Here is a 14679-nt window from a genome sequence, read left to right on the forward strand (position 1 = left end):
CATCTTCGTAACAGTAGCCAGGAAAGAATCAAAGTTGCTTGATCTCTGGAAAGTGCTATTAATACCTTTGTATATGTCATTTTTGCCTCCTATTTTCCACTAATTTGACTGCTCACCCTGCTGTAGAACACCAGAGAGTTTGAAAAGTTGTTGAAATTAACCTTCTAGAGTAGAGTTTCTTAATCTCTGCATTTACTGCATTCTGGGCCTGATAGTTTTTGTTGCAGGGGCCTGTCCTGCTCATTGTAAGATTCTTGGCTGCATCCCTGGTCGCTAATTACTGGATGCCAGTTACACCACCCACCCCTGTATGACAACCACATGTCTCCAGATAGTAGCCTCGGGGCCAAAGTTGCCCCCAGTTTGAGAATTAAGGGAAGACTCTTCCTTGCCACCCTCCCCATGCAACATGGATTAAAATTTCGTTGTCTCCCAACCCTGGGCGGATAGGAACGAAAGAAAATCATTACAAAAGTCAGCATGTTCCTCAAATCAGAAACCCCCTTCTCCCTCCTAAAATCAAGCTGGGACATATAGTTAAGAGCAAGTAAAAATGTTAATTAAAATGATTCCTTCAGCTATTTACTGAGGAATGGATGGGGAAGATAATGTTGTACCTGAACCCCAGTTTGGAAATCAGATAGGCAGAGTAGGAGACCGTAGAGAGTTCTAGGCCCCAGGAACCATGGCTGGATTCCCCAGGAGTCTGGCAGAGCCCAGCTGCTAGGGCCTTAGTGCTAGGAGAGCCTGAACAGCAGTGAGAACCACTTTTGTTTGGTTTTCGTTGAAATGGTAGTAAAAGTCATGAAGATGAAATAGGGCAGGAAGTACATAGTGAGAAGCACCTCTCTGTAGCGTACCTCAAGAATCTTCTGCATAGTTCGAGAACCATTTTGTGGGGGATAAAGAAGCCCAGGGAAATAATTCTTTAAGAAGTTGACCAGACTGAACCTTGGGACAAGTCAGCTTGCTTTTTGGACATTCCTTTTTCTCCTGGTGCACTGTATCTCGTCTTCTTACTTTCATGGAATAGAATAGAACACTTGACCTTAGGGAAGAATGAGAAGAAAAGTATATTTTCCATTCTATTGTTTATTCTTTATCATTAGAGAAAGCAAAAGTTGCCTGTCCCCCACCCCTCAATACTGTGAAGGGCCTTCTTTTTTTGACATCAAAGGAAGAACCGCAGGGACTCCCAGTTTGAATCAGAGCTCTGCCATTTGCTGGCTTTATGGCCTCTGTGTGCCTTGGTCTCCTCATCTGTAAATTTGGGCACAGAGGCATATAAAGCGTTCAGAAAGGTTCCTGGCACACAGATAGTAATTGCTTAGTAAATGTCAGTTGTCATTATCTTTGTCATGAATCTTCTCTTTTCCTTTCAGTGAAACCTGGTGTTCGATACAGAGAACTGGGAAACATCATTCAGAAGCATGCCCAAGCAAATGGGTTTTCAGTTGTTCGGAGCTATTGTGGGCATGGAATCCACAAGCTTTTTCATACAGCCCCCAACGTGCCCCACTATGCCAGTAAGTACTGTCCAAAGATGTGGTATGTGCTAATTACTTACTTAACAAGTATTTATTCACACATTTAACAGGACTACTGTTTCTTATTCATTAATCTGTTAGCTGTAACAGACCCCCAAAATGTACATTCATTCACTCAAAACATAATTCGTGTTCATGTCTTGCTCACGTAATAGTCCAAGGCAGGTGTGTTTGGTCACTGTGGGGCAGGGCAGTTATTCTGAAACCTATAGGCTCTGTCATCTTCAACCTACGGCTTTCAGGGTCACCTTGGGAGTTGCCCTTCGAGTCAGAAGATAGTGGGGGAAGCAGGGGTAGAAGCTTGAAGGGGTGCGCTTGGGAGGTTTGAGCGAGTCAGCCTGGAATCTGCATAAATCACTTAGAGTTATTTTCCGACGGCAGGAATTCAGTCACGTCGCTGCCTGTGACTGCAAGGGAGGTTGGGAGATGTGACGTAGCTGAGTGCTCTGGACTGAATTTGGTGAACCGTCAACAGTCTGCCACAGGGCTAGCCATAACCGCGCTGACGCCTTAGGTGAAATAAGTTCATCTTGCTCGGTTTGAGTTCTTAATGTATGTCACATACTGTACTGTTTGTTTGTATAAATAGAGGGAAATAAACAAAGTACCTTTCCTCGAGTTGAGTGCTATGTGATAGAATAACAAAGAAAAGTTAAGATCGTGTCGTCCAGAAACCTTTTCTCTGGAGATGTAAGACATGTGCAAGAGTGAGTCTGTTAATTAGTGCCAGAAATGAAAGCTGTCCAGGACAGGTGACCTAGGAAGGAATTTAGCCCTCACGTCGAACCACTGCTAGGTAAACGCTTTCACGTATTTCTTTATGCTTCAGTGTTCTCATTTGTACAACAGTAGGAAATGGTACCTACCTGAGAACGGTCATGAGGATTAAGTGAGATAATACACGGAAGGCACTTTGAACCCTGCATGACAACAGTACATGGAAAGCTTTTAATACTAACTTCAGAATGACAGTGATTATATGCATTATCTCATTGGATCGTCACAACTTCATGGATAATTTCTTAGCCCTATGTTTAAAAACAAATCTGTGCTTACAGAGGTGATTTATTTGCTTGAGGTCCCCAAACTAGTGATTAAATGCCAGAGCTAGCGTCGGTACCTGGATTCTGTCTGGCTGTCTGGAGTCGGTCTTTCCTCCTGTACTTGATGCCTGTGAGTAAGGACCGAAGAAACTTGGCACTGGGGCCTGTGGGGAACTAAAGAATGGCTGAGATTTTGGTTTGGTGGAGGGGGTGAGAAAAAGCATTCCAGGTGGGCCGGGCGTGGTGGCTCAAGCCTGTAATCCTAGCTCTCTGGGAGGCCGAGGCGGGCAGATTGTTTGAGCTCAGGAGTTCGAGACCAGCCTGAGCAAGAGCGAGACCCCGTCTCTACTAAAAATAGAAAGAAATTAATCGGACAACTAAAAATATGTAGAAAAAATTAGCCGGACATGGTGGCGCATGCCTGTAGTCCCAGCTACTCGGGAGGCTGAGGCAGGAGGATCGCTTGAGCCCAGGAGTTTGAGGTTGCTGTGAGCTAGGATGACGCCATGGCACTCACTCTAGCCCGGGCAACACAGTGAGACTCTGTCTCAAAAAAAAAAAAAAAAAAAAAAAAAAAAAAAAAAAAGCATTTAGTAGCAGATCACATGACTCTTTTTATTAAGGTTGGTGCAAAAGTAATTGTGGTTTCAGACCGTGAATTTAAAATTATCATAACTAGGCTCAAACATGTCTTTATTAATCAAAATAGGAACCATTACAATCAACACATTTTTGCCAACGAGAAATAAGTTTATTTCTGTAGCCTAAAAGTCTGTGCTTTGTGATTTGAAAAAGTCTTGGAAAGCATTTTCTGCATCCTGTTGGTTGTGGAAGCATTTTCCCTGCAAAAAGTTACCGAGATGCTTGAGGAAGTGTTGGCGAGAGGTCCCGTGAGTATGGCTGATGAGGCAAAACTTTGTAGCCCAGTTCGTTCAACTTTGGAAGCGTTGGTTGTGCGACGTGCGGTCAGGTGTGCAGTCGGGCGTCGTTGTGGAGAAGAATCGGGCCCTTTCTGTTGACCGATGCCGGCTGCAGGCGTTGCGGTTTTCGGAGCATCTCATCAATTTGCTGAGCACACTTCGCAGATGTAATGGTTTCACTGGGATTCAGAAAGCTGGAGTGGATCAGACAGGCGACAGACCACCAAACAGTGACCGTGACCTTTCTTTGGTGCAAGTTCGGCTTCGGAAAGTGCTTTGCAGCTGCTTCTCGGTCCAGCCACTGAGCTGGTCATCGCAGTTTGCTATATAAAATCTGCTTTTTGTCGCCTGGCACAATCTGATCAAGAAATGGTTCATTGTTTTTGCGTACAGTAAGAGAAGATGACACTTCAAAATGATGTTTTATTTGATTTTCGGTCGGCTCATGAGGCACCCACTTACCAAGCTTTTTCACCTTTCCAATTTGCTTCAAATGCTGAACAGCCATAGAGCGGTCGATGTTGAGTTCTTTGCCAATTTCTCGTGTAGTTGTAAGAGGATCAGCTTCAATGATTGCTCTAAATTGCTCGTTGTCAACTTCCGATGGCCGGCCACTGCGCTCCTCATCATCAAAACTCTTGTGTCCTTTGCAATCTTGAACCACCACTGACTGCACTGTACATTCATTAGCAGTTCCTGGGCCAAATGTGTTGTTGCGAGTTGTCTCTGCTGCTTTATGACCCATTTTTGAACTTGAATAAGAAAATCGCTCGGTAACTTGTGTCCCTGTTATCATTTATTTTGGAGAATCTTTAGATTTCCATCTGGATCTTCTCCTTGACCCAGTAGTCATTCAGCAATGGATTGTTTAATTTCCATGACTGTGTGTGGAGGCGAGTGTTTCTGTTGGAATTGATCTGTAATTTTATTCCACTATGGTCTGAGAAGATACACGGTATAATTTCTATTTTTTAAAATTTGTTGAGCTCTGTTTTGTGGCCTAGGATGTGATCAATTTTAGAGATAACAGGGACAAAATATACACTGACAATAAGGAGACAGAAATATACATACCTGGGGAAAAGAATCTCTGTTCAATAAATGGTGCTGGGAAAGTTGGATAGCCACCTGCAGAAGATTGAAACTGGATCCCAACTTCTCAACTCTCACAAAAATCAACTCACAATGGATAATAGACTTAAACGTAAGATATGAAACCTTAAGAATTCTAGAAGAAAATTTGGAAAAACTCTTACAGACATCGGTCCAAGCAAAGAATTTATGAAGAAGACCCCCAAAGCAATCACAGCAGCAACAAAAATAAATGAATGGGACCTGATCAAATTAGAAAGCTGCACAGCCACGGAAACTGTCATTAGAGCGAATAGACAACCTACTGAATGGGAGAAAATATATGCATGCTACACATCCGGTAAAGGGCTGAAAACTAGAATCCATATAGAAAATTAAGAAAAAATCCAACAACCCCATTAAAAAGTCAAAGGACATGAACGGAAACTTTGCAAAAGAAGACAGAATAATGGCCAGCAAATGTATAAAAAAAGAGCTCAACATCTCCAATCATCAGGGAAATGCAAATCAAAACCACAATGAGATACCACTTAACTCCAGTGAGAATGGGTTTTATCAAAAAGTCCCAAAACAACACATGTAGGCGTGGATGTGGAGAGAGAGGAACAATCACACACTGCTGGTGGGACTGCAGATTAGCACAACCCCTGTGGAAAGTAATTTGAAAAATATCTCAAAGAACTAAAAATAGAACTTACCATTTGATCCAGCAGTCCCACTACTAGGCATCTACTCAAAGGAAAAAAGTCATTTCATAGTAAAGACATCTGCACACAAATGTCTGTGGCAACACAATTCACAGTTGCAAAGATGTGTAGACAACCCAAATGCCCACGAATACATGAGTGGATTAATAAAATATGTTATATGTATACCATGGAATACTTCTCAACCATAAAAAACAATGGTGAACTAGCACCTCTTGTATCATCCTGGGTGGAGCTAGAGCCCGTTCTTCTAAGTGAAGTATCACAAGAATGGAAAAACAATCACCACATACACTCACCGTCAAATTGGTACTAACTGGTCAACGCTTAGGTGCTCACACGGAAGTAGTATTCGTTGGGTGCTGGGCAGGTGGGAGGGGCGTGGAAGAGTTGGGTAAATTCATAACTAATGGGTGCAGAGCGCACTTTCTGGGGGACGGGCATGTTTGTAGCTCTGGCTTGGCCGATGCATAGGCAATATATATATGTAACCAAAAGGTTTGCACCCTCATAATATTCTGAAATTTTAAAAAAGAAAATAAATTAAAAAAAAAGAAAATTGCTCACATTTGCTTTTTGTCTGACATCATTTCCATAGTCTAAAATAAATAACCCCAAGTAATAAGTCATTAGCAAAAAAACATAAAGCAAGAAGTGCACATTAAAATGGTGTATAACGTAACCACATTTATTTAAGAATGTATCCCAGTATGAAACAGCAAATTTCAACAGTGCTAAAACCGCAGTTACTTTTGCACCAACCTGGTCTTTAAGCTGTGACTCATGCTTGAAGTAAAAGCTAGCAACAGAAACAGGTAACACTTCATTCCTTCGCGATAAGTCCCGTAATCGCCTGAATGTCTGTTCCCTTTCAAAGAATGGAAGTAGCTATTGTGCTTACAGCGGTGCACGTCTGAGTGTTTGTATAAGAGAAAGTGCAGGGGAGGGAATGAGAAGAGTCCCCTTGCAGAGGCAACAAACTTGGGTTTAGAGATGGATGAGAGAGGGACAGACAGACAGAGACTGACCGACTGAAGACAGTAGCATTATGGTGGGAAGGGATCTGGGCGACGGTGGTGTTAGCAAAATATCGTGCCCCCGATGTACAAGAGACGCTGCCCGAGTTTCCTATCAAAGCATTTAATTAGATGCCAGACACAATTCTGAAAAAAGAAGCAAGGACCAGGTATACTTCATTTTTATATATTTGATATGTTTGTGAAGAGTCAAGTGTAAATCGGGTTCATGTAAGTCAAAATACGCTGTGATCACTTCAGGGAAGTGTGAAAAGAAACGGCTGAGGGATTTTTTGTATGGCGGAGATACCTTTTGAAATGTAAATAATCTGTTCTTTGGTTTGTAACTCTATATTCCCAACCCAAATGAGGGAGGAACCAGGAAACTGTTGTGTAACTTTCCCCCTTCTATGTAAGAGAAGTCCTTGTTAGGTGCGAGTGTATTTGCTTCTTTATTTAAGTCGTTAATGGTTGGGGAGTAATGACGGGCGCATCCCGCATTTGAACGTACAGGCACACCTTGGAGCTACCACGTGTTGGGTTCCAGACCGTTGCAGTAAATTAGGGGAAATATTGCAATAAAGTGAGTCTCATGAATTTCTTGGTTTCCCAATGCATATAAAAGTTGTGATTACACTATGCTGTAGTCTGTTAAGTGTGCAGTGACATTGTCTAAAAAAACGTACATACCTTAAATAAAATAGTCGTATTTAAATAAAAAATACTTCATTGCTAAAAAAAGCGAATGATCGTCTATCAAACCTTTAACGCGTGGTGATCTTTTTGCTGGTGGAGGATCTTGCGAAGATCTTGCTGGTGGTGGCTGGCGGGAGTTGGGGTGGCTGTGACAGTTTCCTAAAATAAGGCAACGGCGAGGTCGGTCACATCAGCTGACTCTTCTTTCATGGAAGATTTCTCTGAAGCACGTGATGCTGTTCGATAGCATTTTAGCCACAGTGGAACTTCTTTCATGTTAGTAATTGGAATCAATCCCCTTAAACCCTGCAGCTACTTTATCAAGTAGGTTTATGCAATAGTTTAGTCTCAATCTTTTATTGTCGTTTCAGCAGTGTTCACAGCATTTCATCAGGATTAGAATCCATCTCAATAAGCCACTTCCTTTGCTCATCCCTAAGAAGCAACTCGTCATCCATTCAGATTTTATCAGGAGATGGCAGCTACTCGGTCCCATCTTCAGGCTCTGCTTCTAATTCTAGTTCTCCTGCTGCTTCCGCCACAGCTGCAGTTACTTCCTCCACTAAAGTTTTGAAACCCTTAAAGTCAAACATGAGGGTTGGGATCAACTTCGTCCAGACTCCTGTTCATGTTGATATTTTGACCTCCTTCCATGAGTTACGAATGTTTTTAATGGCATCCAGAATAGTGAATCCTTTCCAGGAAGTTTTCAGTTTACTTTGTTCCAGATCCGTCAGAGGCCTCGCTGTCTGTGGCAGCTATGGCCTCACAAAATGTATTTCTGAAATAATAAGACTTGAAAGCAGAAATTACTTCTCGATCCATGCGTGGGCTGCAGAATGGATAGTGTGTTAGGCATGCAGACAACATCCAACTCCTTGTACATCTCTGTTAGAGCTCTTGGGTGACCAGGTGCGTTGCCAGGTAGCAGTAATATTTCGAAAGGAGTCTTTTTTTCTGAGCGGTAGGTCTCAACAGTCAGCTTAAAATATTTGGTAAACCTTACTATAAATAGATGTGCTGTCATCTAGGCTTTGTTGTTCCACTTCTAGAGCATGGGAAGAGTAGACTTAGCATAATTCTTAAGGGCCCTAGGATTTTTGGAATGATAAATGAGCATTGGCTTCAACTGAAGAGTCACCAGCTGCGTTAGTCTCTAACTAAAGTCATCCTGTCCTTTGAAGCCAGGCATTGACTTCTCTCTAGCTGTGGAAGTCCTAGGTTGTATCTTCTTCTAACAGAAGGCTGTGTTATCCACAAACAGATTAGAAGCTATTGTTTAGTGAGCCACCTTTATCAGTTATTTTAGCTAGATCTTCTGGATAATTTGCTACAGTTGCTATATCAGCACTTGCTGCTTCATCTTTCACTTTTGAGTTTATGGAGATGGCTCCTGTCCTTAAACCTGGTGAACCAACCTTCGCTAGCTTCAAACTTGGCTTCTGTAGCTTCCTCACCTCTCTCAGCCCTCATAGAATTGAGAGATTTAGGGCCTTGCTCTGGGTTAGGTTTTGGCCAAGGGGATGTTGTGGCTGGTCTGATCTTCTTTCCATCCAGACCACTCAAACTTTCTCCATCTCAGCAGTAAGGCTGTTTCACTTTTTATCCTTCCTGTGTTTACTGAAGTATCACTTTTCATTTCCTTCAAGAACTTTTTCTTTGCATTCACTCCTTGGCTCACTGACACAAGAGGTCTAGCTTTTGGCCTATCTCAGCTTTTGACATTCCTTCCTCACTGCGCAGAATCGTTTCTAGCTTTTGATTTAAAGTGAGAGATGCATGACTCTCTATTTCACTCGAACACTTAGAGGCCACTGCAGGGTTATCAGTTGGCCTGATTTCAATATTGTTGTGTCCCAGGAGTAGGGAGGCCAAGGAGAGGGAGACAGGTTGATGGTGGAGTAGTCAGAATACAAAACGTTTGTCCATTGGGTTTGCCATCTTACGGGCGTGGCTCGGGTTGCCCCCAAACAGGAGCAATAGTAACGTCAAAGACTACTGATTACAGATCACCGTAACAGGTATAATAATAATGAAAAAGTTTGAAATATTGTGGACTTAGCAAAGTAAGACACAGAGGCATGAAGTGAGCATGTGCTGTTCACCGATAGACTTGCTCAGTGCAGGGTCGCCACAAACCTTTGTTCAGAAAAAAAAAAGACGTGCGGTATCTGTGAAGCACAATAAAACGAGCTATGTCTGCATAGCACGGTAATGTCTGCATAGCACGGTAATTACGTGAGCTGGACAGCAGAGCAGGCACAGATTTTTTAAAAAGTACCCGGCATAGTGTCTGCGATAGTGCAGTCCCACAGAAAATGTCTATTGTTGTTGAGCGAGATATGCTGAGAAGCTGAAACTCGAATAGTCTGAATGAGTCGGAGCTGTAACTTTGCTGCTATAACGACGGCTTAGTGGCAGAAACACTAGTGGAACTTAGAGTCTCCGTGTGAGTGCCGTCCAGCCGAAGTATACCACGCGGCACATATGTAACGTCAGATTTTCTAGTAGCTGCATTAAAAAGGTAAAAAGAAATAGCTGAAATTTAACTTAATGGTGTATTTAACGCAGTGCATTCAGAATATTAGCATTTCAAAATTAATCCACGTAAAAATTACCGAGATACATATTACATGCCGTTTTAGTGTTGGAAATCAGAGCGTGTCTGCGCTGCTGGGCCACCTCCGTCTGGCGGGCCGCTTACTCAAGCGCTCGGTAGCCGCACGTGGCCAAGCACGCTTCTAGATTCCTTTGTCCTTTCGTCTTCGCGACACCACGCTGACACTCTTGCTGTTTCCTTTCTGATATCCCGTCTCCCAATTTGTGTATTAAATTGCACGTCAGTTTGAAAGGAAGCTCGTGAGATTAGAAATGAAAAGTCAAAAAAATTTTTTGTCCTTAAGATTTTATAACTGTTGAGAAACTCCAGAGTTGACACCTGCAGGACGTGTATCCTGGCAGTACCCGAGACGATGGAAAGTAGCGCGGTACCTGCTCACCCGCAAAGACGCCGGAAGGCGAACGTGTAGGTGAGATGAGACTAGACCTAGAGCGAGTGGAGTTTTGTAGACGCGGCCTCGGGGGACACCGTTGCCACTCGTTAGCAAAGGTGATCTTGACAGCGTCACAAAGGAACCAGAAAGGCCGGTGCCTCTGCCATCTGGTGGCCAGGCCGAGCAGCGCGGGCGTTCGCTTAGCTGATACCCGTATATTGATTCTTATTTTTTGATTTGAAATTCGAACTGCTTCTCTATTTTTGTCTGAAATTGCCTAAAAAGTCCCATCTCTATTTATAAAAAAGTATGGCCTTTTTGGGGCAATGGCAAATCTGGATACTTTAATTCGTAATTATGTCTCTCATGTTGGTTCTGAAAAATACTCCCCATTAGCAAACTTGGACAAAAAAGAGGTAAAAAATTATTTGGAAGGAGAAATGGAATTTTTTTTTTTCAAATCGAATAGTCTCCTCAGCATTTAAAACAAGTAGGTTACTGTCAAAGGTAGGTTTATTTCCTTTTGAAGAGAAAAATAAGACAGTGAATAAAATGTTATGAAAATCATGTAGTTTCTATGGACGGGGCCCCTATACACAAAAATACATACACCCTCAAAAGGGTAGGAGACTTCTGGCATAATCTGAAACCATTTGTTCTCCTTTAAACTTCCATACCTGGGTGAGTAATGGAACGTTGCTTGGTTCTGGGATTGTGGTTCCAATCCTATAAATGGTGACACTCTTCCTTGTATGGAAGTGGTGATCATGTCGCAAATCCAGCCTACGAATATGTATATTTTCCTAGAGAAAACACAAGCAGAGTGAAATGTGCCTAGAACAGTGTGGGCCCCAGCGTGGGCGGTTTGCCAGCGCGCCGCCCGTCTGTTGGGTGATGTGCTTGAATGGAATCAGGAAGGAAGTAATTAGTTTAAGGATCACCGATGGGAATGGAAGTTGTGTGCTCTCGCGAGTTGGCTGTTCAACAAGACACTGTTGGTATGCCATCTTTTGAGATTTTTTTTTTCTTTAATTTCAGAAAATAAAGCAGTCGGAGTGATGAAGTCGGGCCACGTCTTTACAATTGAGCCAATGATTTGCGAAGGTGAGAAAAAAGATGCAGCGATGTTCTTTAATGGAATTTTACGTATTTTCGGTTGTTCATCAGATCAGTGACCTGTTCTGCTCGCTTGCTCTTGCTGCTTTCCCACCCCCTGTTCCTTCTCAAACTGGATTCACCGTCATGTGGAGAACTGAAAACGTTAAGGTTGGCAAGAAAGTCACAGAGATGCTGTCGGGGCGCATCGTGATGGTTAGGGGCCACGTCGAGCCTGCGTGGAAGTTCTTGCTCGACGTGGGCGGGGGCAGTGGAGGGAAAAAGCATTCGTCGAGCACCCGCTTTGAGGCAGACACAGTTACAGGATTCAGTTGTCACCGCTGCTGAGTTAGGTGTGACTCCCGTTGTACCGAGGAGCAAAGTAACCCTTGAAGAAGGGGAGAAGTGACTTGCCCCAGTCATTTAGCTGATGGCGTGGCAGCGTTTGTCGTCCTCTTCAGGGTCGTGGGACGTCATGTAGGGGGCAAAGCACGGCACAGACACCCGTAACCCTGGTAGCCAGTGTGTCCCTACTGTTGTTACTCCCTGTGACAGGCCTGTCGCAGTGACAGAAGACTTGGTGTCATAATGAGGGCTCCTGACCGAGACTGTCAAAGTGAGCGTAGTATAGTGATCGGAGCAAGCTTTCTGCTGGTTCTTCTCGGGGAACGGACTCAAAGTGAGGTGACAGCAGTGGGCTCGTGTGTCCTGTGCCCTCGCTGCGTCCATCCAGTCTTTCTGTAACCAGTCTTGGGAGAGACTCCCGTGTTCTCTTTCTCAGTAGCGAGTCGCCGATCCCGCCTCCACTTAAGGAGAGGTGGGGTTCGCTGGGGGCCACGTTAGAGGTTGGTTGCCTTCTTAACCTGATTCGTTACTGCCTTTTCTGCGTAACGTAAATTGTGACCCCTATCTTGCCAACACACAGGGCTGCAGTGAGAACTAGGTGAGATGATTTATATTGTATCAACATTAACCACTTTGCATACTTTAAAGCAGTCGTCTGCAGCCTTTCTGGCACCAGGGGCCGGTTTCATGGAGGACAGTGTCTCCGTGGATGGGGGGCGGTGGGGAGATGGCGAGGGGCCGTAAATACAGATGAAGCTTCACCCGCCCGCCCACTGCTCACCTCCTGCTGTGCGGCCTGGTTCCTAACCGGCCTGCACCAGGACCGGTCCGCAGCTTTAAAGGACTGCACAAACGTAAGGTCGTGTTCTTGTCATCCTCGTGGAATAAGAATAAAGTTCCGATCATGTGCAACCAGTTGTCAGGGCAGCAGCGTATTAGTGTTCTCAGGAGTAATCGGATGACTTTCTGTAGGGCCGGTGGAGACGATCATCAGCTTACGGCAGACGTTCTGCAGCGTAACTGAGGTTAAATCCCAGCTCTGGAACGCAGAGTCTCGTATCGAAAGGGAAATTCACTCAAAAGAGTAGCCGAGTATGTTTGACTTGACATCATTAAAAATCTGTTTGATCAGATCACAATAAAACCAAAGTAGTGATATCTTAAACCCACTTACGGGAAGGTCATTACGCTGAGAAATATCTATTTACTCATCTTGAGACGCTGGACGAGGCACGAGTTAACTTTCCTTAAGCTGCCTCGTACTTTCTTTTTAGCCTGGATTTAATACCGTACAAGTAGATTCCTTCACACACAGTTTATGTGCTGGGATTTGTCTGTGTGAGTCGGCGAGTCCTAAAGTACTGTGTTTCACCTAAAGATTACTGAAAATGAAGAACGTATTGATTTTTTGACATCTAATTTTGAAACCCGAAAGCTCCGTAAAGACGTATTTTTCTAGTAATATCCAGAACTGCTGAACTTTCTCATTCCACCCGAGCCTCCGATTCTCTGGGCCTCATCTTTCCACTTTCCCTGCATGGAGCCCCCATGCGCCCTCCCCGACCGTCCATTCATTGTCTCGCAGCTGCTTTCGCCGTCCCTTTACTTCTCTAGTTGCAACTCCTCCTGCCCGCTCTGCTACATAATACTTTCCTTATCCTCTTGTACCAATCTCGTTCTCCTCCTTTCTGGTTCCAGGGGTGGGGTCTACAAAAATTTCGCAGTATAATCTGTTCTCACCATCTGATTGTGTGCCTGTCATTTTGAAATTGTATCAGGAATTAAATGCTACAGTAAAAGTATAAAAATGTTACGCGATTTCCTGCACAATATACACCAGCTAGTCAGATGCCAGAGCTATACCAGGAAAGAGCTAAATTAATTCAAGTTTTTACTCATAGTTGTGTGGTGAGCGTGATCAATGCGTTTTCTAAAACGAAATGCAGCGCCTTTATTTTGGAAATTCTGTCTCGATTTAATATTTGGGAAATATAAAAAGTGTGAAGTTGTAACACACCCGAGGCAGTTTAAACATCATTACTTTATTGATACTCAGACAAAAATGAAGTTGGAAAGGCCTGAGCCAAAATAATTGAAGTGTGAATAGGATCTTAATGGTAAATTTCCTGCTTGGTGTTCTTGTTGATATGCCCTTACTGAGAGAGCTTATTTGGAAAACTGAGCCATCGGATTAAGACGCTGTTTCTGTTTGCTAAGGCGGATGGCAGGACGAGACCTGGCCGGACGGCTGGACTGCGGTGACGAGGGACGGGAAGCGGTCGGCCCAGTTCGAGCACACGCTGCTGGTCACGGACACGGGCTGCGAGATCCTCACCCAGCGGCTCGATAACGCGCGGCCTCACTTCATGTCCCAGTTTTAATTTCTCCCACGATGGCACGTCTCAGTGACACCTTCTTGCTGTACTGTGCATTTCACCGAGAGTACAGACAGGAGCCTTTTTTATCACTTGTTTTGTTTTGGCCGTAGATAAGAAAGGACTGCAGCGTTGGACGCGTGTCCTCAGGGCCTCGCCTGGGGTCTGGAAAGCTGCGAAGAATAAAGGAAACGGTGCCCAACTCTGCCCCCCCCCCCCAATCTCTCTCTGCACCTGTCCTCATCTGTCCTCCAAGCACTTTTACCAAACCTGCTTCTAGTTGCTTCTATCACTGCCACGAACCGGCCAAGAGCCAGCTGCTTTTCAGGTGAACGCTGCAGATGAGAATCCTTGAAACTTTAGCAATATGTGTTGCGCCAGATTTTTAAAATGATATATATGGAGATATATACGTGCACATTTTAAACTCCACCCACGTCGTTAGCAAACACGACGGGACCCGGGGCTGCGTTGGTTCTGCTGGGACCGGCTGACGTGCTGTTGTAAGCGGACGCTCGGTGCGCAGTGGTTGAATTCCTGGTCGGGAATTGTCCCTCCCCTCCCCCCACCCCATGCTGATTGTCTACACTCGCGGTTGTGCGTAGGGCAGCACGCACTGAGATTTTCTCCAGTGCGCACTCCGTGTGTGTCGGCGAACGAACGGGGTAAAATTCACTTTGGAAGAAGGTTATCAGGCTTTTAAAAGTCTAGGTTTTGCAAAAAATGACCGTGCTCCAAGTGGTGGCGGCTGTCGCAGGGCACGAGAATTCTGTACCACACTCGGCTTCAGACCTGCGCTTGGGCAGAAGCGGGAGAGGAAAAGTCCCTTCTGTTCCCTTCTCTGTTTCAT

General features: G+C 44.3%; 1 protein-coding gene across 1 annotated transcript in view; it reads left to right on the forward strand.

The window, feature by feature from the left end:
- METAP1 (methionyl aminopeptidase 1) overlaps positions 1–14673 on the forward strand; it is a 77813-nt gene extending 63140 nt beyond the window's left edge. The window contains exons 10-12 of the mRNA XM_012641068.1: positions 1383–1526; positions 11053–11118; positions 13672–14673. Coding sequence (XP_012496522.1) covers positions 1383–1526; positions 11053–11118; positions 13672–13835 — 374 coding nt within the window. The 3' untranslated portion in view covers positions 13836–14673. The remainder of the gene's footprint in view (positions 1–1382; positions 1527–11052; positions 11119–13671) is intronic.
- The last annotated feature ends 6 nt before the right edge of the window (positions 14674–14679 follow it).

Source organism: Propithecus coquereli, unplaced genomic scaffold, assembly GCF_000956105.1.
Source record: "Propithecus coquereli isolate 6110/MARCELLA unplaced genomic scaffold, Pcoq_1.0 Scaffold161, whole genome shotgun sequence".
NCBI lineage: Eukaryota > Metazoa > Chordata > Mammalia > Primates > Indriidae > Propithecus > Propithecus coquereli.